This window comes from Centropristis striata, chromosome 17 (genome assembly GCF_030273125.1).
Source record: "Centropristis striata isolate RG_2023a ecotype Rhode Island chromosome 17, C.striata_1.0, whole genome shotgun sequence".
NCBI classification, from domain to species: Eukaryota; Metazoa; Chordata; class Actinopteri; order Perciformes; family Serranidae; genus Centropristis; species Centropristis striata.
Window position 1 is genome coordinate 3,408,259 of NC_081533.1, and position 24,951 is coordinate 3,433,209.

At 39.1% G+C, this 24,951-nt stretch overlaps 1 protein-coding gene across 2 annotated transcripts in view; it reads right to left on the reverse strand.

Moving 5' to 3' along the window:
• Window positions 1-13,989: 13,989 nt before the first annotated feature.
• The window catches only part of LOC131989471 (zinc finger protein 431-like), a 191,578-nt gene continuing 180,616 nt past the window's right edge, over window positions 13,990-24,951 (reverse strand). The window contains exons 1-2 of one of the 2 annotated variants that reach the window (XM_059354703.1): window positions 19,909-19,951; window positions 13,996-16,353 (exon numbers count right to left, since the gene is read on the reverse strand). In XM_059354703.1, coding sequence (XP_059210686.1) covers window positions 15,148-16,353; window positions 19,909-19,950 — 1,248 coding nt within the window. In that variant the 5' untranslated portion in view covers window position 19,951 and the 3' untranslated portion in view covers window positions 13,996-15,147. Of the gene's footprint in view, window positions 16,354-19,908; window positions 19,952-24,951 lie in introns of those variants that run through there. The other variant, XM_059354704.1, reaches the window with a different exon arrangement.

Here is a 24,951-nt window from a genome sequence, read left to right on the forward strand (position 1 = left end):
TCATGACCTTGCGTTGACAGACTCCCACACTATGAACTGTATTCAGTGTGACTTGAGTCCTTTTCCTCCTTTGTGTCACTTCTGCTATTCATGCCATAAATAATGTCAAAAACTTCTTACATGCTGCTTCTTATTTGTCAGATCATCTGATAATGCTTTCTTTCATACTGGAACGGAAAGGTAACATCTTAGACGTCTTGCTGTCATGCTAAGACATGAGCTTTCACTTCACTAATTCCCCACTGCCTCACCTGCACGGACCAGCCTTCCTTTTAACTGCACGGCGCTGACAAGGAGTCTCCCACTTTTCTGACATGGACTCTCCCACCTTTCTGACAAGCATCCTCCCACTTTTTCAACATCGGGACACATACTATTTAACTGCACGGCCTGGCCCTTTGCAACACTATGAATTTAAGACCTATTTGGTCCCGCCCCTTTCTCTCAGGGCGCCGCAGCTCTGGTCTCACACTTTTCTGTCTGTTATGAAGTGAACTTCCTGGTCAGTTTTTGCTCCCAGTTGGACTTAAAGTCACTAAATCTTTATTCATCTTCATCTTCATAAACTAAAGACAGCTGCAGTTTTCAGAGCAGTGCATGATGGGAAGGTTATTTCTCTGTGACAGAGAGAGATCCGGAGCTGAAGGGAGACATGCAGGAAAGGACTCGGAGCCGGATCCGATCCCGGACCGCCGGCTTACAAGGACGAAGCCTCATGTGGTCTGAGCTTTAATAATTCAGGGAGATAAAACAGTAACAAACATTGAGTGTGATTCTCAGTTTGTCTTGTATTTCTGTCAACATCAGCTGTTGAACTTTTAGCTCATTGACCAACACTTGAACTCATTCTCTGCTTACTAAATACACTCAGACTGGTTTTATTTTATTGTTGAAATATTTTCGTTTAAACTTGAAAAACTTCCTCCAGGATCTTAAAGCTTTGTTGTCGACATCAGTTTGGATGATTATGGTGAAATGAGTTTGTCGACAGAGAAACAGGAAGTCTGCGGAGTTTTTATGAAGTGCGCAACAAAGAAATTCAGCTTCGACAGCGATGATTTGTTTGCTTTAAAGGGTTTAAAACGTCCAATAAGGAACAGATTGAGGATGGTGGTGATAAATACATCAGTTATTGTGCTGTTTGTATGTGAAGTGAACATGTTGTAGCCCTAAACTCCCAGAAACAACACTGAGGACATGAAGTGTGCAGATATATAAGCAGTTTCTTCTTCTTTTGATCTAAATACCATCAACATGAACATGAAAAATGTGACTGTTGTTTCCTGTTCGCTGCAAATGTATTTTGACACTGTAAATGTGTTGTGTGACTGTAGGAGCATGGAGGGATTGTGTTTTACACAGGACTGTTTGTTGTTCATATTCTAACATCTTCAGCTGTTTGTGTATCCATGATGATTAAAATGATTCATTTTCATATATTTGACCTCTGAATTTTTTATTTATAAGTTGAATAACTGAATTCAGTAAATTGTTCATTAAGTGCATTTTTATTTGTGGGAACAATTGAACAAATCATTCAGTTCAACAGTCAGTTAGAGCAGGAAATCATTTTAATAAGATCCTGCAACAGCTCAACATTTATTTTATTATTAAAAAGAAAAAGTTTGAAATTATTTGATTTTGTCAGGAAAAAAATAGATAAAGATAAATTTCTGTCACATGGATCAGATCATAATTTAGATCACATGAAACAAAGATTTCCAGTAAATGTATCAGAAGAGCTTCCTCTGCTGCTCCTCTTCACTAACGCCAGTGTTAACTCCTCACAGCTTTCTTTGACCCTGAAACATTCAACATTAGACACGATTCTATTCAAAAGTCCTGCAGCTCTGTGGAATCAGCACAATCAGGATGGAAGTGGCAACAAGTCAGAAATGTCCTTGATGCAGAACAACATCATTATAATGATAAAAATGTGAATTTCTTTGCTAAATAAACAAACCAACAAAAGAATCATCCATGAAAACAGAAGCATTTATTTAATTCCCCACTCTACATTCATCTTCAGCTAATAAATCAGCATGAGGAACATTTAATCATACCTTATGAATAAAAAATAAATAAATAATTAATTAAATGAATAAATAAATAACTACATACATACATACATACATATAAACCATGCACTCACAAGATTGTTACACATAATTTACATAATTTACAAACAAATATATCCGACAAAATATCATTTCATTTATCAAACATTCATCACATATATTATAACTTATATTTATTTATAAATAATTATTTGTGTTATATTGATTTCAGTATGTAGACTTCTCCCTCACCATACATATCTAAATATTTACACCGTTTTAGTTTTGGCAATGTTTTAAAATGAGAAAATATTATAATTTTCTTCTTTGTTTTGGAGACTTTTTCTAATGGAAGTGTTCGACGCACATGATCCGTTCAAAGACCGTGGGAAAGTTCAAACTTAAATGTTAAGTTTCTTTGTGTGATAAATGGTGAATTCTTGGTGCAACAGCCGGGTGTTAACCAAGTTTAGTTGATTGGATAAAGGGCAAAAAAAACTTTTTGGGTTTTGTTCAAGTTGTTGATTAAACTGTTTCCTCTAATCCACCTGGTGGACTGTAACTTTTACCAAATCCACCTCTGAAGCAGAATTCTTGTTTTTTATGCAGAAAGTAACTTTAACAAAGAGTGAACAGAGCTGCTGCTGTCAGTCCACAGTAGAGGAGCATCCTTCCTCCACTCTCTGGTTGTGCTCCACTTCCTGTTGGAGGAGGATCTGTTCCCTGACTTGGTGTGTTTGGTGTCTCAAAGCAGCCCACACAGCCACTGAAACACACAGTCACACTCAGGAAACATGCACATGTGACCAGAGAGGAAAGTCCTCTATTCATGGATTAATGCACATTTTAAATCTTTCTGCAGGAGGCTGGATCGTCCCTGTGTCCTGAAGCTAAATGTGTGAAAGTGTGATTTTCTCCAGACTAGTTTGATTAGAGGCTCATATTGTCAGCTGTCACACTGGAGGAGCAGCTGAAGCATCATGAACCAATGAAAGCGGAGGAGAAGACTCAGGTTGGAGGCGGGACCAATCACAGCTCACACTGAGAGGTGGGAGGCGGGGCTACACACTGGACGGCCAATCAGAACAGAGGGGCGTGTCTCTATATAAAGCAGGAGTAGAGCCTCTGACGTCAGAGTGAAGCTGAAGCAGCAGAGCAGACACATGAAGATGTTGTGAGTGTGAGAAGTGAATGACGTCAGCATCAAGTGTTCTCTGACTGCATCAGCCTGTCAACACCAACACAATCACAACACACATTGTGGAACATTGTCCTTTACATTCACATCATGTTCCTCAAGGCGAGGAAGTGTGTGTCAGCAGTTTAGGATTGTTACTAACTGAACATGTTTCGGTTCTTTAACACAAAAAGTAAAGAGAAAAGCTGAACTCTGTGGAGGAGAGAGGAGGAGACTTGATCTTTATCTGTTTCTATACATTGATTAAATAAACACCTTTAACTTGTGAAATACAAAGTTGATGGAAGATTTGTGTTTTTCTAACAAAATCAAAGAATTTAAAACTTTTTCTTTCAGGTGAATGATTTGTTAAATTGTTCCCACAAATAAAAAGGCTTTAAACTGATGTCGACAGAGAAGCTCTAAGATTAAATCCTGGAGGAAGTTTTTCAAGTCTAATTGAAAATATTTCAGCAATAAAATAAAAACAGTTTGAGTGTATTTAGTAAGCAGAGAATGAGTTCAAGTGTTGGTCAATGAGCTAAAAGTTGATGAACAGCTGATGTTGACAGAAATACAAGACAAACTGGAGTCCTTTCCTGCATGTCTCCCTTCAGCTCCGGATCTCTCTCTGTCACAGAGAAATAACCTTCCCATCATGCACTGCTCTGAAAACTACAGCAGCTGTCTATAGTTTATGGAGTTTAATGTCGCTGCAGAAAGATTTGGTGACTTTAAGTCGAACTGGGAGCAAAAACTGACGAGAAAGTTCACTTCATAACCAGAGAGGAAACTGAGAGAGCAGAGCTGCTGCACCGTCAGAGAGAAGGGCGGGACCTGACAGGTTGGCCCGCACATTGACTGCCATTCCTTTCACATGCCAAATACGTTCTTCGCATGCTTATTCTGTTGTGTACATTCCAAAGGATCACTTAGACTCTGATTTATTATGTCCGATCACTGGATTGGCTGAAGCCTCCTGATAGGCGGATATGTACATTAACATGCAGAAGGTCTGTGCCGTAAATACATGAGCTCTCAGTCACTGAGTTGTGAAACGAGCGGACCTGAAACATGAAGATATTCTGACTGAAAAGTGAACTGCATCTGCATCGAATGTTCCTGTGATCACTTTTTCCTCCGTGTTTAACTTTTGTTGGAAGGATTCTGAACTCGGACCAGAGAACATGCAAACATCAACACAAGGTAATGTAATAATATATTTTTTGATGTACAGATTAATTATGTGATGATATTTAACAGATAATAATGTGTTTTATTCTGTCAGTAAAGAGACATTTCAACACTTGAATCAATCTGACAGCTTTTCTTTATGTTTTAACAACAACATGAGGAAGTTTTTGATGCTCATGTTCTGTTGCATGGAGCCTGTTATCATGGAGCCACAATGTGTTTTAAAGTAGACTAACTGTTTTATTTGCAGTTAAATTCTCAGATGTTGATATAAATGCAGGTAAATGTGAATCAGCCTCATCTTTTATTTTTGTATAGAGTTCAACCAATCCTGTAGAATAAGCAGCTCACTGCAGTGTATAAAGTTTTTATATGTCTGAAAGAAACTAAACAAACAGGTTGAATTTTATATTGTCTTAATAAGCAGGATAATAACACAAAGAAGTGTTGCACACAGACTGTTGTTACCTCTGAATTTGAGATTGGAGCTTTAACTTGGGAACCGTGAAGTGCTGCAGTGAGTCTGATGTTGATCTTATCTGCAGCGTTTACTCACCGAACTGTTTCATCTCCAAAGATCATTTTACTTTTCATTTCTTTCTAAGTTGAAAACTGGCGCCATCTAGTGGCAGAAACATGATAACTGTGTCATATTTCCTCTGTCTCAGGTGTAATGTGTGAACTTTGAGCTCATGTGTGTGTGACTCTTCACCTCTGTCTCCTCTCACAGGGAGAAGATGATCTGCAGCATCCTGCTGCTCCTCAGCCTGACCTCCTGTGTCTCTGGTTAGTTGACTCCTTCACTTTATTATCCACAAAGAAGAAGAAAGTCTGTCTGCTCCTCACTTTCCCTCTCTGTCTCCTCAGCAGGAACATTTGTAGTGAATGTGACTCAGAGCTCCTATCAGGCAGAGGAGAACCAGAACATCACACTGGAGTGGACCTTCAACACCAAACCTGAAGCTTCAGCCAAACGCCTTTTTATCTTCTGCCAGCTGTTAGCTGAACTCAGACCTTTAGTCCTGTTTCATCTCCATGAAGGTGTTGAGGTCTCAGAGTCTCAGGATCAACAGTTTGCAGGACGAGTCCAGTTTGACGACGACGTCCTCAGAGAAGGACGACTCAGACTTCATGTGTCCAGACTCAGGATCAATGACTCTGGACTTTATGTGTGTCAAGTGTCCACATATCACAGTGGGAATGCTCACACATGTCGGCTCAACGTCTCTGGTAATTTTGCAAAAATATTTAAAAATAAAAGATGCAGAATATTCTGTCATTCCTGTCACTGAAAACAGATTCTCTCTTTTATTTTCTGTCCTTTCCAGCAGCTGCTGATGAGCCCAAACCTCAGAGAGCGACAGTGAGACCACAACCAGAGGCTCGGGGAAGGACTGGCCTCTACATTGTTCTGGGGCTTTTAGCTGCACTTCTACTGGTTCTCTGCACCAAACTCTGCTTTGCTTTAAAGTCTGTTTCACTAAATCTACTGACAAGAAAGAAAACATCCATGCAGCCGCTAGTTTCTCAGAGAAACAACCCATCAGGACCACCAGGATCCTGTTGGACCCCCTTTTAATGAGTCATCAGAGCACTGATTCAAAACCAGCTCACTGAAACCCCCTCTCCCTCCAACATCTGTTTCACGCTCACAAAGCTACTTGTGCCATAACATCTGTATTTCTATGCTGTAAATGCTGCTCATGTTACTGAAGGTTTGAGGTGAACTGAAGTTATTACAGCAGAAATAACTGACGTCAGTGTAAATAATGTTTGATGTGTCATTTGTTTCAGTCCTCACTGTGTCAAAAGTTTATCTTTAAGATTTAAATGCAAGTTTCATTGTCTAATGCACATGTTGTAAATAAAAACCTATTTCTATGAGAGGTGGCTGTGAGTCTTTTGACATGAATGTAGCAGAGTGTGTGTGACCTTTGACCCTTTCACAGAGAGTTTTCACTTCATCAGAGTTCACTGGAACATTTTGGTGTGAAACGCCTGAAAGCTGAAGCTGTCAGTGAGCAGCCAGGTGCTCAGATACTGTGTGTGATGCAGAACTCCTCCACTAGGTGGAGACCTGGATCACTCTACTGCTGCTGCTCAGTGCTGCTGTACTGCTGCTCTCTCTCTCTCTCTCTGTCTCTCTCTCTCTCTCTCTTTCTCTCTCTCTCTCTGTCTGTCTCTCTCTCTCTCTCTCTCTCTCTCTCTCTCTCTCTCTCTCTCTCTCGCTTTCTGCAGGAGGCTGGATCGTCCCTGTGTCCTGAAGCTAAATGTGTGAAAGTGTGATTTTATCCAGACTGTAGTTTGATTAGAGGCTCATATTGTCAGCTGTCACACTGGAGGATGTTAGAAAAATTGCATGAGGAAACCTTGAAAATTGATAATCTGTCACCAACAGAAAAAACCTCACCATTTTTCTGCGCAGATCGTTGATGGGGAAATGAAGAGCTGGAGACGTCCAAGTTCTCAGTTTAACAAAAGTTTATTACAATACGTCAAAAAATGTGCACTTACAGAGAATCTCCGGGTTCAAAAACTCATGTCCCTGAATACAAACAGACGTGTTTCAGTTCGTGAAGTCTGAACCACGACTCTCTCCCTGAACCCATTAAAATACTAACATTTGTTTACAAAACTTGCTGGTTGATTTCTTGCAGGAAGTTCCGCCTTCTTGATCGCTGATTCGCCAGTTTTAATTAATACAATGGCACGTCAACGCCACCTGGTTGCTTGCTGCCCCGGACAAGGCCATCCTGACCTGGCCTCTTCTCCAGAACATTCAACAAAAACCTCCTGCCTTGTTATGTCTTACAAAGATAGTATGTCTACAGAGCCAAAGGATTTTCACTGTCTCACATAGATTCGAAAAGTCTAAAAAATATGAAACAGACAATGAAATATATGTACTCAAAGTTTCTAAACCAAAATTAACACACAAACATAATCATTGTATCAAAATCATATTGCCTGATTTAATATAAATGCAAAGAGATATTTACCAAGGCTGACTTGATAGTCACGCACAGAGTCAGACACACAGTCAGACAACAGAGAAGCAGAAATCAAGCATAAAATCATTTACAAATATAGAAAATAATCAATTATTTTAACAAGGAGCAGCTGAAGCATCATGAACCAATGAAAGCGGAGGAGAAGACTCAGGTTGGAGGCGGGACCAATCACAGCTCACATCATTTTCCTCAAGGTGAGGAAGTGTGTGTCAGCAGTTTAGGATTGTTACTAACTGAACATGTTTCGGTTTTTTAACACAAAAAGTAAAGAGAAAAGCTGAACTCTGTGGAGGAGAGAGGAGGAGACTTGATCTTTATCTATTTCTATACATTGATTAAATAAACACCTTTAACTTGTGAAATCCAAAGTTGATGGAAGATTTGTGTTTTTCTAACAAAATCAAAGAATTTAAAACTTTTTCTTTCAAGTGAATGATTTGTTAAATTGTTCCCACAAATAAAAAGGCTTTAAACTGATGTCGACAGAGAAGCTTTAAGATCAAATCCTGGAGGAAGTTTTTCAAGTTTAGATTAAAATATTTCAACAATAAAATAAAAACAGTTTGAGTGTATTTAGTAAGCAGAGAATGAGTTCAAGTGTTGGTCAATGAGCTAAAAGTTCAACAGCTGATGTTGACAGAAATACAAGACAAACTGAGAATCACACTCAATGTTTGTTACTGTTTTATCTCCCTGAATTATTAAAGCTCAGACCACATGAGGCTTCGTCCTTGTAAGCCGGCGGTCCGGGATCGGGTCCGGCTCCGAGTCCTTTCCTGCATGTCTCCCTTCAGCTCCGGATCTCTCTCTGTCACAGAGAAATAACCTTCCCATCATGCACTGCTCTGAAAACTACAGCTGTCTCTAGTTTATGATGTTTAATGTCGCTGCAGAAAGATTTGATGACTTTAAGTCGAACTGGGAGCAAAAACTGACGAGGAAGTTCACTTCATAACCAGAGAGGAAACTGGGAGAGCAGAGCTGCTGCTGGTGCAGCCTGAGAGAGAGGGGCGGGACCTGACATATCTTCACCTTGCGGATATTATGCCAGAAAGAGGTGTACCTGATTCTTCACTGCTCCTTCTCATTGGTCCATTCTGCTGGTGAATGTCTTTGCTCCTCCTTAGGACAGTGGGGAATCACCACTGTATGATGTGATCCAGTCCAGCGTTAAATGATCCTCTGACAACTCAGAGTTTCAATGTTCCAAGAAGGATTCTTTCTGAACTTGGACCAGAGGACCTGCAAACTTCAACACTGGTAATATAATAATATATGTTGTATTTTCATTATTTGAATCCTGCTGTACATATTTAGTATGTGATATTTAGAATGTATATTTAACAGACAATAATGTGTTTCATTTTCTCAGTAAAGAGACATTTCAACACTTGAATCAATCTGACAGCTTTTCTTTATGTTTTAACAACAACATGAGGAAGTTTTTGATGCTCATGTTCTGTTGCATGGAGCCTGTTATCATGGAGCCACAATGTGTTTTAAAGTAGACTAACTGTTTTATTTGCAGTTAAATTCTCAGATGTTGATATAAATGCAGGTAAATGTGAATCAGCCTCATCTTTTATTTTTGTATAGAGTTCAACCAATCCTGTAGAATAAGCAGCTCACTGCAGTGTATAAAGTTTTTATATGTCTGAAAGAAACTAAACAAACAGGTTGAAGTTTATATTGTTTTAATAATCAGGATAATAACACAAAGAAGTGTTGTAACGACTCCACACAGACTGTTGTTACCTCTGAACTTGAGATCTGAACTTTAACTAATGAACCGTAGAAAGTCCTCCTGATTCACCTCTCAGCTCAGTTTCTCCTCTTTCTTTCTCAGTTGAAAACTGGCGCCATCTAGATACAGAAACATAATAACTGTGTCATATTTCCTCTGTCTCAGGTGTAATGTGTGAACTTTGAGCTCATAGTGATATTTATTATATTCATGTTAGTGGGTGGTGGAAGAAGTAATCAGATTACTCCACTACAGTAAAAGTACTTCATTCAACACTTACTGAAGTAAAAGTACAAAAGTATCAAAAGTCAAAGTTCTCGTTATGCAGAAAGATTGTTTTATATATTCCAAATATATTATTAGATTATTATTACTGGTACATTTATGGAAGCAGAATGTTTGTGTTGTCCAGATAGGGTTATTTTTTACGACTTGATATGCAGTTAATGTGGTTTTATTTATTATTAAAATGCATAATCTCTTTAAATTGATCTTTTTTTTTCATGATAAACTTTGACCTCAAAGTAACTAAAGCTGTCAGATAAATGTAGTGGAGTAAAAGTATAAAGTTATATCAAATAGAAGTACTCAAGTAAAGTACAAGTACCAATGGTGGAGCTTCATTACCTGCTGCATGTGCCACTCCCAGAACTCCTGCTCCTCAAACCTCTCCCCATCCCATCCTCTTTCTCAGATGAAAACTGGCGCCATCTAGTGTCAGAATCACACTACTGTATCTTTGCTCAGTGTAATAAGTATGCTGCATATTTCCTCTGTCTCAGGTGTAATGTGTGAACTTTGAGCTCATGTGTGTGTGACTCTTCACCTCTGTCTCCTCTCACAGGGAGAAGATGATCTGCAGCATCCTGCTGCTCCTCAGCCTGACCTCCTGTGTCTCTGGTTAGTTGACTCCTTCACTTTATTATCCACAAAGAAGAAGAAAGTCTGTCTGCTCCTCACTTCCCCTCTCTGTCTCCTCAGCAGGAACATTTGTAGTGAATGTGACTCAGAGCTCCTATCAGGCAGAGGAGAACCAGAACATCACACTGGAGTGGACCTTCACCACCAAACCTGAAGCTTCAACCAAACGCCTTTTTATCGGCTGCCGGCTGTTCATTAAACTCAGAACTTTAGTCCTGATTCTTCTAGATAAAGGTGTTGAGGTCTCACAGTCTCAGGATCAACAGTTTGCAGGACGAGTCCAGTTTGACAAAGACGTCCTCAGAGAAGGACGACTCAGACTTCATGTGTCCAGACTCAGGATCAATGACTCTGGACTTTATGTGTGTGAAGACCTCTATTGGAGAAATATTTCCAAATGGCAGATCAACGTCACTGGTAAGTTAATTCAGTAGAACTTTCTGGAAAAAAAATCTGACAAGAAAATCATTGAGGACTTTAATAATCCTGACACTTTTCCAGTCAAATGTTTTTCTTCACATGAATGAGTCAGATGTGTTTGTTGTCTTTGCAGCAGCGAGGGATCGGCCCCAACCTGAGACACCAAACACACCAAGTCAGGGAACAGATCCTCCTCCAACAGGAAGTGGAGCACAACCAGAGAGTGGAGGAAGGATGCTCCTCTACTGTGGACTGGGACTGACAGCAGCAGCTCTGTTCACTCTTTGTTTCTGTTGCTTTCTGCGTAAAAAACAAGCTTTCTGCTTCAGAGGTGGATTTGATAAAAGTTACAGTCCACCAGGTGAAGTAGAGTTAACTGTTCCACCAACTACTTGAACAAATTAAATGTTCTACCACGGACAGAATAGTTGTCTGGCAGGTCATCAAACTGTAAGTCAGAACACATCAGCAGATATCAATAACAACAACTTTGATGCTTCCAGACCAGACGAGAGAAATCATGACAAAATCGCCCAAAGAATCATAGAAATAAACTGAACATTATTGTCTAGTTTTACCTTCCATTAAAAAAAAATAACCAAGACGATGCTTAAAATTGTGATATTTCCTCAAAATCACTTTATTCTTGATTCAGAATCAGTTTTCAAGTACAAAAATATTAAGATTACATTTCATTCAACCTGAACTGTTGACATTTCTAAACTTCATGTGTTCTGTCATGGAACTGTAGTGACTCACAGGAAGTGATGCTTTTGTTTATAATCTGTATAAATGATCAAACCTGCTGTTTCTCTTCTTCATGTGTTAGTTTTCACAGTGAAGCTGCTTTACTGTCTGACAGCATGAAAACTGTCAAACTTCTGATCTTCTGTCCACAGTTTATATATTCAGCTTTCATTCAAACATTTTATTCCTCTAATGTGCACTTTATAGTGAAATGTTTCTTTCCTGTTTGATTTCTGTTTGTTAGACCTGGCTTTGATCTATTCTCATTATTTCTTGTCTGTTATATACTGTCAGTATTTCACTGTGTGCTGATAGAAAAGCTCTGAGTCGTTCCCGCTGTTATTACTGATGAGGAGCAGCAGAGGAGCTCTTTACTGAAGGGACATCTCTCACTGATCATCTGTTCATGTGACTAAAACTCATGTTTCTTCTATTCTACATATTGATGAATGAAGATGTTTAACTTGTGAAAAGTTGCTTTTAGGATTTCGATGTTTTTCTAATGAATTCTGCATTTTTTGAGCTGCTGAAGGATTTTATTAAAATAATTTGCTGCTCTAACTGACTGTTGAACCAAATGATTTGTTATATTGTTCCACAAATAAAAATGCATTCAATATACTGTTTTTTATTTCATAAGTTATTCATCTTATAAATAAAACATTCAGAGGTCAAATATATGAAAATAGATCATTTTAATCGTCATGGATACACAAACAGCTGAAGATGTTAAAATATTAACAACAACAGTCCTGTGTAAAACACAATCCCGGTTCGATCCCTGACCATGGCAGCCTACATGTCCAAGTGTCCTTGAACAAGATACTGAACCCCAAATGTCTCCCGATGCTGCGTTCATCAGTGTGTGAATGAATTCCTGCTGGTGGCAGGTGGCACCGTTCAGGGCAGCCTCTGCCACCAGTAAGAATGTGTGTGTGAACGGGTGAATGAGTCAGTCTGTAGTGAGTTGTTTGAGTGGTCGCAAAGCGACTAGAAAAGCGCTATATAAGTGCAGGTCCATTTACCATTGAGCATGCTCCTCCAGTCCAACCGGATCAGACGAGCCTCCGCCCGCCGCGACCTGTAAATATCTCACATTGTATCAGCACAGTGTGTCCAAACTTAGTTACTGTTTGTTTTTTTCATTTCATTCTCACTTGTCAATGGGAACTTGTGCCACGGTCTCCATAACAGCAGTTGTGGTGATTTTAATCGTGGCTCCTGCAGCTTTTTTACTTGGCATGTATGTGAAGTCCCGCTGCTCCGAGTCTGGTGACGTCAAATGACAGTTTGTTGTAATCCGTGAAAGGACTGTCTGAATCATTTCTAGAATAATGCCTGTTTTCACAGTTCCGTGCTTCGATAAACAGTCTATTTTTTGGTGAATTGGTAAAAAAAATAAAATAAAAACATGCCCACCTCTGGGGTTCAGATGGTTGAATTACATTGTGTTTCTGTAACTTGTTCTTATTTTAAGTCTTCTGGCTCGTTATAATGTGTCAGTTTTGCATTTCCTATAAATAATCTAATTTAAACTAACATAAGCATCAAAAACTTCTCATACCTTCTTTCATTCTTCTTTCATAAAGAAAAGCTGTCAGATTGATGAAAGTGTTAAAATGTCTCTTCATCTGTTAAAGTTCGTCACATACTAAATCTGTACAGCAGGATTGATAAAATGACAACAATAGAAATATATTCATACATTACCTTGTGTTGTTACAATCCCACAATCGAAATGACAAAGTGTCAAGTGTCTGGTCTTAGAAATGAATCCATCCTCCTCCAAAGATACCGAGGCATTTCTATCGTGTAGCCCCGCCTCCCTGGAGTTCCGCTGACCTACATAACCATATTTGGTCCTTTGGTCCATTTCAGTGCAGAGGGAATCCCTCAACGTCACCAAGGATACCAAACACAAGTCCAGAGGCTCACCTCGCCGACGGACAATAATAACAGATGTTTTTTATACTATCAGAGGCAAGAGAGATTTCTCCCCGTCTGACATCTACTGAGAGGACATTTTAAGAACTTCAGAGTGATAAATATGGAAAGTATCTATTTGGGATCATCAGTGTCAGATTCAAACCAGCGACCCTCCAGTTAGCAGCCTGGTTCCTCACCTCTAGGCCACTATGTTAGAAACATGAGAATTATTTGAAACCACAAGTTCAGTGTTCTCGGTTCAGCTCTATTTTCACAACATAAGATTTGCAAAATGAAATGCAGTTGTGGCCACCCTCCACCTGAAATAATAACATATTTTAATTTAAAATTGATTAAAACATTTAACTATAGACAGGATGTAAAAACATCTTGTTTCCAGAAAGAGAAGCAAAATTACACAAATGCCAATTATACACCAGTTAACTAACAATATTATATATTTTCTTCATACTGTTTAATCTCCATGACAAACACATCTACATGGTTTTGTTTCCCCTTTTGTAAAGTGTGTGCTAACAGGGGAAAGACAACGAACATTCAAAGTACTTCAGTTAAAACAATAAAAGCATTAAGAGGAAATGCAAAACTGACACATTATAAAGAGCCGAGTTCAGCTCATTTTCTTCCACTGACGGTAATATTAAGAAACATTAAAATCCAGATGAAGGAGCTGCTTCATGTGAGCAGCATTTTACTGTTGTCAGCATAGGGCTCATTTTAACTACAGAATATGCTGTTATGTACTAATTTATTGAGGAATATAACAAATGATTCCTTAGTTAGAAATAAAAAGTATTTAAAACATGCTTTTCTTTAAGTAATTTTAATACAAGATAACATATAGAAAAAATACAAAGATTATGATGAGTATACAAGTCAGACAAGAATATCAATCATGTAGAAACAGAGTCACATCACACTGTTCAGCTGGATAGGGACAGAGTTCTATCAGCCAAATAGGATCAAGAAGATCTGACCAAGTTACAAGAATTCATTGAGTTGATGGTCCGATGGCACGCAGATGTTATTTGCAGAGAGACGCACTTTGTCCCTCCAAGCTGGAGACGTGTGATGATCCATGTTTGGTGAGTCAGTGCAGATGTGAACATCTGTATTGATCCAGACATATAAACATGTTTTCCAGCAGTAATGCAAACACTGCTGACGTGGAGAACTTAACTCAAAGGAACTGAAGTTACAGAGTTTAGTAGTTACAGAGTTTATCAAATCAATATATCCCCATCAATATATATGGCTTAAGATTAAAAAAAAGTCAACAAATTTAAATAAAATAAAAATTCTAAATATAAAAACATAACACAGAATAAAAATCCAGATAAAAAATGTATTTTTTCCAGTTTTTTAATCCTGGATTCATGTAAGAATCTTCAATAATTGAACATTTAAAAAAAATTCATGTTAAATCTCAACTGGTAAAATAACTAAAGATGCCAGTTAAATGTAGTGCATAATGAGTATAGAGTGATTTAAAATGGAAATATTCAACTTACGACTCCCAAAAAACGTTGCTTAAGTACAGTACTTGAACAAATGTGATGAGTTACATTCCAGCACCGATTACAGGCTGTGCATGTTTTAATGATATTTATTGTGTTACTGGTGTCAGATCATTAATAATAATGACCATGTTGATGCTGAGAATGAAAGTAACAATAGATCAATGTTTAAAATGATATTTTGATTTTTTTCATAATTCCACAAGAATAAAGGCTTGTTCAGTCTAAGTTTGAACTCTGGAGTGTTTTTGTGTCTCTGTTTATTCATCTCCTCTTCCTCCTCACTGGATCAAACCACCTCAGTCAGACTCAGTTACTGCTGTCAGTCTTTAGTTTCAGAGAGAAGTTCAGAATAAAACAACACAGTACATGGAGAGGAGGCATGAAGCAGCTGGCGTGGCTCTAAAAACACTTAGAAAGACTTTGTGTGAGTGTGCTGATGTGTTTTAAGGGTACCAATCCAGGAAAACTTTTTCCCACATATTTCGCACCAGTACGGTTTCTCCCCATTATGAACACGTCGGTGAGAATCAAGGGAATTACGTTTTGAAAATGTTTTCCCACATTGTTCACACCAGTACGGTTTCTCTCCAGTGTGAACACGTCTGTGGCATTTTAGATGATCTGTGGAGACAAAGGTTTTCTGACATTGGTCACAGCTGTACGGTTTCTCTCCAGTATGAACGTATTGATGTTTTTTCAGGTTACATGCCGTGGAAAAAGCATTCCCACACTGGTCACAGAGGTACAGCTTCTCTCCAGTGTGAATGAGTTCATGCCTTCTCAGGTGATGTGCCTGAGTGAAAGAATTCCCACACTGATCACAGCTGTACAGCTTCTCTCCAGTGTGAATTCGTTTATGCTGTCTCAGGTTCGGTGAGTTGTTGAAAGCTCTCCGACACTTATCACAACTGTACAGTTTTTCTCCAGAATGAATGAGTTGATGTTGTTTCAGGTTACCTGCCCGATTGAAAGCTTTCCCACACTGGTCACAGCTGTATGGCTTCTCTCCAGTGTGAATGCGGTGATGCCGTTTTAGGTCCCATGCAGTGGTGAAAGTGTTCCCACACTGGTCACAGCTGTATGGCTTCTCTCCAGTGTTAATGCGTTGATGCTGTTTCAGGTGCTGTGCAGTGGTGAAAGAATTCCCACACTGGTCACAGCTGTACGGGTTCTCTCCAGAGTGAATTAGTTTATGTTGTCTAAGGCTCTGTGTCCAGGTGAAAGCTTTCCCACATTGGTCACAGCTGTACGGCTTCTCTCCAGTGTGAATGCGTTGATGCCCTTTCAGGTGCTGTGCAGTGGTAAAAGCTTTCCCACATTGGTCACAGCTGTACGGCTTCTCTCCAGTGTGAATGCGTTGATGCCGTTTCAGGTGCTTTGCAGTGGTAAAAGCTTTCCCACACTGGTCACAGCTGTACGGCTTCTCTCCAGAGTGAATTAGTTTATGTTGTCTAAGGCTCTGTGCCCAGGTAAAAGCTTTCCCACATTGGTCACAGCTGTACGGCTTCTCTCCAGTGTGAACCCGTAGATGTATCTTTAAACTTCCAGCTGTTGTGAAGGATTTGTCACAGAGCTGACAGTGGTGATGTTTGAGTCCCTCTCTTTCTTCCTGTTTCTATAGCAACAAACAGAAAGAGAGAGAGGGTCAGTGAGATGCCATGGTGGAGCAAGTTATCTAAAACCATCAATAATATTTAGAGCACGTCTGTGTAACATAACCCTCAATGTTCCAGTGTGAACTGTTGGTTATAACCTGCTGCGGTGCCCCTTGTCAGTGTGGTCTGCAGCAACCCAACAAAAGAACTGGGTTATCTTTGGCCTAAAAGGGGGATGTTCAACAAGTCACGGTGCCCATCATGCCGTCCCCCTCGCTGCACTGAGACACTCTGACCATGACATGGTCCTCCTGATTCCTGCACACAGGAAGACACTAAAGCTCTGGAAGCCTGTTGTGAGGACAACAAAGAAGTGGACCAGCATGGCTGTGGAGGGTCTTCAGCCATGTTGGACTGTACTGACTGGGACGTTGTCAGGTCTGCTAGCAACAGTCTGGATCAGTTCACAGAGGCTGTGACATCACACATCTGCTTCTGTGAGGACAGCTGAGAACCATCAAGCGCCAGGGAGAGTTAAAACAACGACAGACCCTGGATCACAGCCAGGCCCAGACAGTTATGGTTGGAAAAGGAGGAAGCATTCAGGAGTGGGGACAGGGACAGGTTTAAAGAGTCAGAGTACACGTTTAGCAAGGCTAAGAAGCTAAAGGCCAGCACTGTGAGAAGCTCCAACACCAGCTCTCAGCCAACGACTCTGCTTCTGTCTGCAGAGAACAGAAAGATCATGACCTACAAACCTACAGACTCCACTCCATGAATAATGTTCACCTGGCCAACAGACTGAACGAGTTCTACTGTTGATTTAAAAGACACTGGGACAGAGCTGACTAGGGTTGTTAAAAGTATCAATACTCAAAAAAGTATCGATACTAAAACGTTGTATCCGGACACGATACTCATTTTCAAATCTATCGATACCTAGCCAAGGAATGAACACTTAAGTTAAGTTATTGTTATTTTTTTATCAAGCTTGTGTAATACTCTGATAAATATTTCATTATTTTCATGGTGAAGTTAAAATTTCCATAAATAACTGTTTCATATAAATAAGGTATTAAAATGTATAAATACTTTTTGTTTAAAATTAATAACTTTAAAAATATCATCTAACGGGGTGTGAATGTTTTAAAAAGAAGTTAAAAGTAATTCTTAACGTTACATTATGTACGTGAGTTCATGCGTAAGTTCATGACCTGAATGTTACACTTCCGGGGGAGGACCCGAGGGAAAAAAGAGGAAGGAGCAAGGTGTTAATGGCGAACCGCAGATACTCAGGGACTGTGTGCGTTGTCAATGTGGATTTTATCCGTGAGTGACAGAGACTTTGAACTGTAGTTGAGCGACGTGCTCAGAGGTTGTGAGTCAGACTCTCCACCGCCGCTTGTGTTTTGGTGAACGAGTCCAGGTCCGTTAGCTAGCAGGAGCATAGGCTAATACCACCGTCCTCGCTGAGGGGAACCGCCGCCTGCACGGACGGGCGGAGCGTTGTTGAGTCGTCTCGGGAGAGAGTCGCCGACAGAGGTCGCTTCGCTGTTGCTGAGGGGGACGGAGGTCGCTTCGCTGTTGCTGAGGGGGACGGAGGGCTGCCGCTGCGAGCGGAGACGGTCGTTACCGCAACGAGCGAGTGATTCATCAGCTACGGCTACACTAACACACGGGAGTACAGGTATCAAAGGTTTCCTTCATGAGCTCCCACTAAAGCGCGCCAACGAAAGTCGAAAAAGAGTGCACTCAAAATAAAATAAGACAGTTTAATATAAGACAAACACTTTATACCCCGGGGTTCTATTTTCTTATTTTCTATATCTCTTTTTCAACGAAAAATGTTTGGATGTGTGTTCTCCTAAACTTTAATACATTTCCTGAAACTGCGATCATTGTGTGGGTTTATTGATTTGTGTTTATTATTTAAGTATTAAGGTATATACAGGTAAGAATTCCCTACAGTCTCCATCATTTACAAGTGAGAATTATACAGGACCCTAGACTGAAATTTATTATTCGAGATGTGCCTTTTGCCATAAATCATTTGCATAAGAGTTAAAGCTTCATCTTTATAACATAAAGTGGGTTTTACTACACGAGCCGGTGGTAAAAGGGGTTACACTTGCCTAATATTGTGCACTGCATACAACCTCAAAATATTGTTCTAATTGTTATTGTTTATTGTATTTATTTATTTTTTGCACTACCTCAGACCTGAAGCTTGTTATCATAGTTGCAGTTTCTTTTCCGCAACTGTTTTTTATTATAAATATTTAACCTGTGCTTCTGTTCATTTTTACATGTTGCATTTTTCTTGTTGATAAAAATATTTCTGTTAAATTTTGGGGTCTTTAGTTTTATCCTTGTGGTATCGAAAATGGTATCGAGTATCAAATATTTTCCTGAGTATCGGTATCGAGTTGAAAATTTTAGTATGGTGACAACCCCAGAGCTGACACACTCCACCAGCTCCAGCCCAGGAGCTCCACCTGCACCACCTCAGCAGGGGCCAAGGCCTCTCCACTTCTGCCCACCTCAGCGTCCCCCCAGACTGCAGTACCTCCACCATTATCCCCGTCCCCCCAAAAAACAAGGACCACAGAACTAAATGACTACAGCCCGTCGCCCTGACCTCTGTGGTTATGAAGTCCTTCAGCTCCTTGTTCTGTCACACCTCTAATCCACCACAGACCCACTCCTGGACCCCCTGCAGTTCACCTACAGAGCCAGCAGGTCTTTTTTATATGTACATCTGCAGAAATGATTCAAATACTCTGAATGATCTGAAGATGATTATCTGATATATTAATTCTCTTCAACTGATGTATTAATTCTCTTCTCTTCTCAGACAAGAAGTCAGAGCTGCAGAGTAAACAGAGGGAGGAGGAGAGGGATCCCCAGGTCAGGTCACTGCTCAAGAATATCAGGGAGCTGATTTATAGAAGTGGAAGGAAGATTTGGTCATCTCCAGCATTAGTTTGTGTTATTTTTCAAAGTGAAATTGGTCATCATAGTTGTAATTTTAGCAGACTTATTAAATACATACAATCCAGCCAATTAATCTAAATTAATGATTTTACTGGAACTCAGAAATATATACCTATGTAAAGATATATACCTCAAACCTGACATAAATATGGCTGAATATAATAACCCGTTTGTGTTAACTGTCAAAGGAACATTAATATTCCTATATTCATTTTTTAAGTAAAAATTACAATACTGGCCCTGTATTTACTTGGTAGCAGATTGATACCACATTTTGCAGTGTCTCCCACCACTATAGTGAACTTCATTACCCAGCATGCTTAGCGGCCGAGCGGCGGGAAAGCAGCAGTGGAGAAAAGCAGAGAGCGCGCGGCCAGGACGTGAGTTGTAATGTGAGTTTTGATGAATAAAAGAAGAGCTTTTATAATTATTAACACGCCTGTTTGTTTACTAACTAAAGTAAAGAAACGAACGGAAACGAAAGTTCTGTCTTCACCGACTTACATTCACACAAACATGTCGCCATGTTTGTGTGCAGGAACAGAGAAGAGTTTTAGTGTGTGAACAGGATGAACTCTGACCTGAACATGTGAGACCTCCTGGTCCTGGTTCTCCTCCTCCATCCTGCTCCTGCTCCTGCTCCTGCTCCTGCTCCTGCTCCTGCTCCTGCTCCTGCTCCTGCTCTCCACTGGGACTGCTGCTGAACTCACTCTGGATCCCGGACTGGACAGAGCGTCTCGTTAAGCCCCGCCCACATCCGGTCACTTCTTCTTCTTCTTTATTTATTTATTTATTTCAGTCTATGATTTATTTATTTATTTATTTATTTATTCATTCATTTATTTGCAAACAGCTTTCAGGATCATTAGCGCCACCTTCTGACAGGACTGTGAGTGAACTCATGATTTTACTATAATCATGGAAAAAATTATTAGACCATTATTAATAGACCCTTGTTTTCTTCAATTTCTTATAAATTTTAATGTCTGGTACAACTAAAGGTTCATTTGTTTGGACAAATAATATGATAACAACAAGCTGATAAGAGTTTAATTTAAGAGCTGATATCTAGACATTTTCCATTGCTTTCTTGATAATGATTTTGGTTATTATCATAAAAACCATGTTAAACGTCTAGATAAAGCTCTTAAATTAAGCTTATCATTTTATTTGTCCAAACAAATGTACCTTTAGTTGTACCAGGCATTAAAATGAACAAGAAACTGGAGGGTGGTCTAATATTTTTTTCCATAACTGTAGTTAAATAGAATAAAAATAAACAATAAATAACGTTCCTATATTCTATGTCATGTTCCAGAAAGCAGGTTTTCTGAAAACCTCGAGTATGTTAACCCTGAAATGAGGGAAACTCAGCTCTGGCTGAAAAACATCTACTGCACATTGAAATAGCCACTGAATTATTTTTACTAAAATCAGTCAAATATGATTAAAATGAAATACAGTCCTGCCTGTTTGAACAATGTTCTTATTTTTCATTTTCAGCTGCTTCCACGTCAGGATCACAACTAAATGAAATAAAGTTTAGGTTTAATACCATTTCTCCAGTTTCTACCTGTAATATTAAACATGTGATGAGCAGAAACATTCCTTTGTTCTGATTGGCCGTCCAGGGTGTAGTCCCGCCCCTCGTCTATCAATGTCAGCTGCGATTGGTCCAGCCAATGAGTGAGTGACTGTTTGTCCAAATCCTCTTTGTTGTTAATATTTTAACATCTTCAGCTGTTTGTGTATCCATGACAATAATAAAAATGATCTATTTTCATATATTTGACCTCTGAATGTTTTATTTATAAGCTGAATAACTCAATTCAATATATAGTATATTTAATGAATTTTTATTTGTGGGAACAATTGAACAAATCATTCAGTTCAACAATCAGTTTGTGCAAACAAGAGAAAAAATATTTTAATAAAATTCAACAGCCACTCAAACATGATGCAGAATATAAAAGTTACACTCATGAATATCTTATTTTAAAGAAGCATTGCAATACGAGCAGATCGGATCAATATTCAGATCAGACATGAAACAAACATTTAAAGTAAATGTAGCAGATGAAATGAGAGCAGAAGATCTTTGTGATCATCAGCTCCATTTAAAGGTCTGATGGTGTAAATGATGAGAGCTGTAACCTGCAGACAGGTGAGACTTTCTAAAGCAGAGCAGCTCCCTTCAGTAAAGAGCTCCCTCTGCTGCTCCTCACCACTAATAACAACTTGTTGATACTCGGAGATTTTTCTTTTGAACACAATGAAAGAAAGAAATAACAGACAAGAAATAGCAGCACGAATAAAAACAAATTAAAAAAGGAGTATTTCAGTTTAAATTGCACAATACAGAAATAAAAAAGTTATCTTATGTGAATATATATATATATATATATATATATATATATATATATATATATATATATATATATATATATATATATATTTCATTTTCTAAAACTTTAAGAAAACCCTAGAGGTTGTCTCTCGTTGTTTCTATGGTTATGACTTTATTACCTGGCAGTAATAAAACCATATAAGTACGCTGCAACATATAAAATCACTACACCAGCTCCGAAACCTCCCACTCCACCACAGAGAACCAGTAGAACTGCTGCTAGTAACACTGTCAGTCCACTGAAGAGAAAATAATCTCCCCGAGCCTCTGGTTGTGGTCTCACTGTCGGTCTCTGAGGTTTGGGCTCATCAGCAGCTGCTGGAAAGGACAGAAAATAAACTCAGCGGGTTGGAGGAGAGGAAACCTTTTTTTAATTGAAAAGAATAAATATATTCGTATTCTAAGTCAGTGATTGAAAGCCAGTCTGTCTCATCTAATTCAGCCTCATAGTGCTGCAGTGTTTTTACTGAGTAAAAGAAACAAACATCTGCAACTTTCATTTATCAAATACTTTTACTGAATCAACTTACCAGTGATGTTGAGGTGCCATTCGAAATTTGTTCTCCCATTGAGGTCTTCACACAAATAATCTCCAGAGTCATTGATCCTGAGTCTGGACACATGAAGTCTGAGTCGTCCTTCTCTGAGGACGTCGTCGTCCAACTGGACTCGTCCTGCAAACTGTTGATCCTGAGACTCTGGGACCTCAACACCTTCATGTAGATGAAACAGGAATAAAGGTCTGAGTTCAGCTAACAGCTGACAGAAGAAAGATAAGGAGTTGGTTGAAGCTTCAGGTTTGGTGGTGAAGGTCCACTCCAGTGTGATGTTCTGGTTCTCCTCTGCCTGATAGGAGCTCTGAGTCACATTCACTACAAATGTTCCTGCTGAGGAGACAGAGAGGGAAAGTGAGGAGCAGACAGACTTTCTTCTTCTAAAATGGACCCCAGATATCATTTTGAGAAGTCAATGAGAAATGCTGCTGCATTTTTCTTCACGTTTGTCCAAATCCACAAATGAACCAAAGTCCACATGTGGCAAGGTCCCAACAGTGAGAGGAATTGCATGCCGCACAAATACTGAAAAACTTGAAGGAACTACAATCAACATCACTACAACTACAGACCGAAAAACTAGACAGCAATGAACAGGTATGTGTGCAAAGGGCCTGTTGAGGATTGTGACCTCTGATGCTGATTTTAGTCTAACTGACCACTGCAGGGCTTCAGTCAGAAAGCACACGAACTGAAGGACTGTGCAGCGACGTATTCTGGTACAATGGTACAATTTATCATCAGCGCCTGCCGTACCACTGCAAACAACATGTCAATCGGCAAACGTGAGACAGGAAGGAACTGCGTGCACTGCTTTCAAAATAAAACGTCAGAACTTCAGAATAAAAGCACAAATACAAAAACCTATTTCTAACTTGGAGAATTCTTAACAGCCACCCCCACATTTTTCCATGTTTTGCCTCGCAAATGTGTAAGACATGGAATTCATCAAGTGTCTTTGGAATGATCCTGAAGTTCAACAAGCCGAGCAACTGGTCTAGTGTAGACTTTGTCTTTGACTTTGACCTCTGCTGCTCTGACACATCCATCCGAGTGTGTAAAGGGCCACTTAGCCACAACATGGATAATAAAGTGAAGAAGTAAACTAACCAGAGACACAGGAGGTCAGGCTGAGGAGCAGCAGGATGCTGCAGATCATCTTCTCCCTGTGAGAGGAGACAGAGGTGAAGAGTCACACACACATGAGCTCAAAGTTCACACATTACACCTGAGACAGAGGAAATATGCAGCATACTTATTACACTGAGCAAAGACACAGTAGTGTGATTCTGACAGCAGATGGCGCCAGTTTTCAACTTAGAAAGAGGAAATATGAACCTGAGATGAACTGTGGAGATAAAGCAGGTGGACTGTGACTAAAAGCTGCAGACAAGTCAAGTCAAGTCAATTTTATTTATAGAGTCCAAAATCATAAATCACAGATTTGCCTCAAAGGGCTTTACAGACTGTACATGGTAGCAGAAAAAAAACCCTTTTAACAGGGAAAAAGAAGAAGAAACCTCAGGGAGAGAGAGAGGAGGGATCCTCCTCCAGGACAGAAGACGTGCAGTAGATGTTGTTGTACAGGACAAATCAACAGAGTAGAATGGAGTAGATAGAGGTTGAAGGGGGAGACAAGACAAACCAGTTTCCTACAGACTCCACCTCTTCACTTAACTCACCTTCTACAGACATTATGTAGAAAGTCAGATTTTATGTTTATGTTATATTTTATATATACATGTGGTATCAAATATGAGACAAATCTAGACTCAGCTTGAAACCATTCTCAGTGATCTGTGTTTTGTTGTTTTTGGATAAATAAGAGTTAATCTGCTGTTGTGACATCAGAAGATGATGTTAACTGGTTATTTGTAAGAAATTTGTTTTGCATGTTGATTATCTCTAATTTAGTCTATTTCTATTTAAAACAAGAATTCTTACTCAAACATAAATAATGAATAATTTGTTGTTTAAAAAGGTTCATATTTGGTTAAAACTGTTACTAAAAGTGTATTAAAATGTGAAAGGAATAATTCATGAAGGTTAAAATAGTTTGATAAAAGAGTAAGGTGCAATAAATAAGATTAAAACGGTACATGACATGGTTAAATATTTCATTTTATTATGAAGAAATTCATGGGGAGATAAGAAGTACTGACTGAGAAGAACTGTGATCCAGGTAATTTGTTTGGTTAAGGTGTAATTGACAGGTTGAGACAGGAAGTGTGAGCATGTGTGTTTTTGGGGAAAACTTGACAGAGAAAAAAGGAGAGGAGACGACGACGCAAAGAGGCACATAAGTGTTTTGAAGAAGACAACAAATAATTTACTTTAAACATATTTTCAGTTAAAGTGTATTGATGTTTTGTTTGAATGCATTTAATAATTGAAGTAAATCATTGATTTGTTTATTTTTGTGATATTTCCTTTGCATGTTTTAGGAGAAAAACACTCAAATAAAAAACATTTTATTTACAGTCCTATGGTTAAAAGGTGAATTAATCTAGGTGTATCAGTTGATTGTTTATGAAAAAACGAAATCCAAATCACTATTGAAAAATTACTTATAAATCAGGGTTAAAATACAATTAACGCACCCAAAAGCCTGCCCTTAGTAAAAGGGCTATTGAGGGGAGTGCTACACAAGTATTTTACTTTAT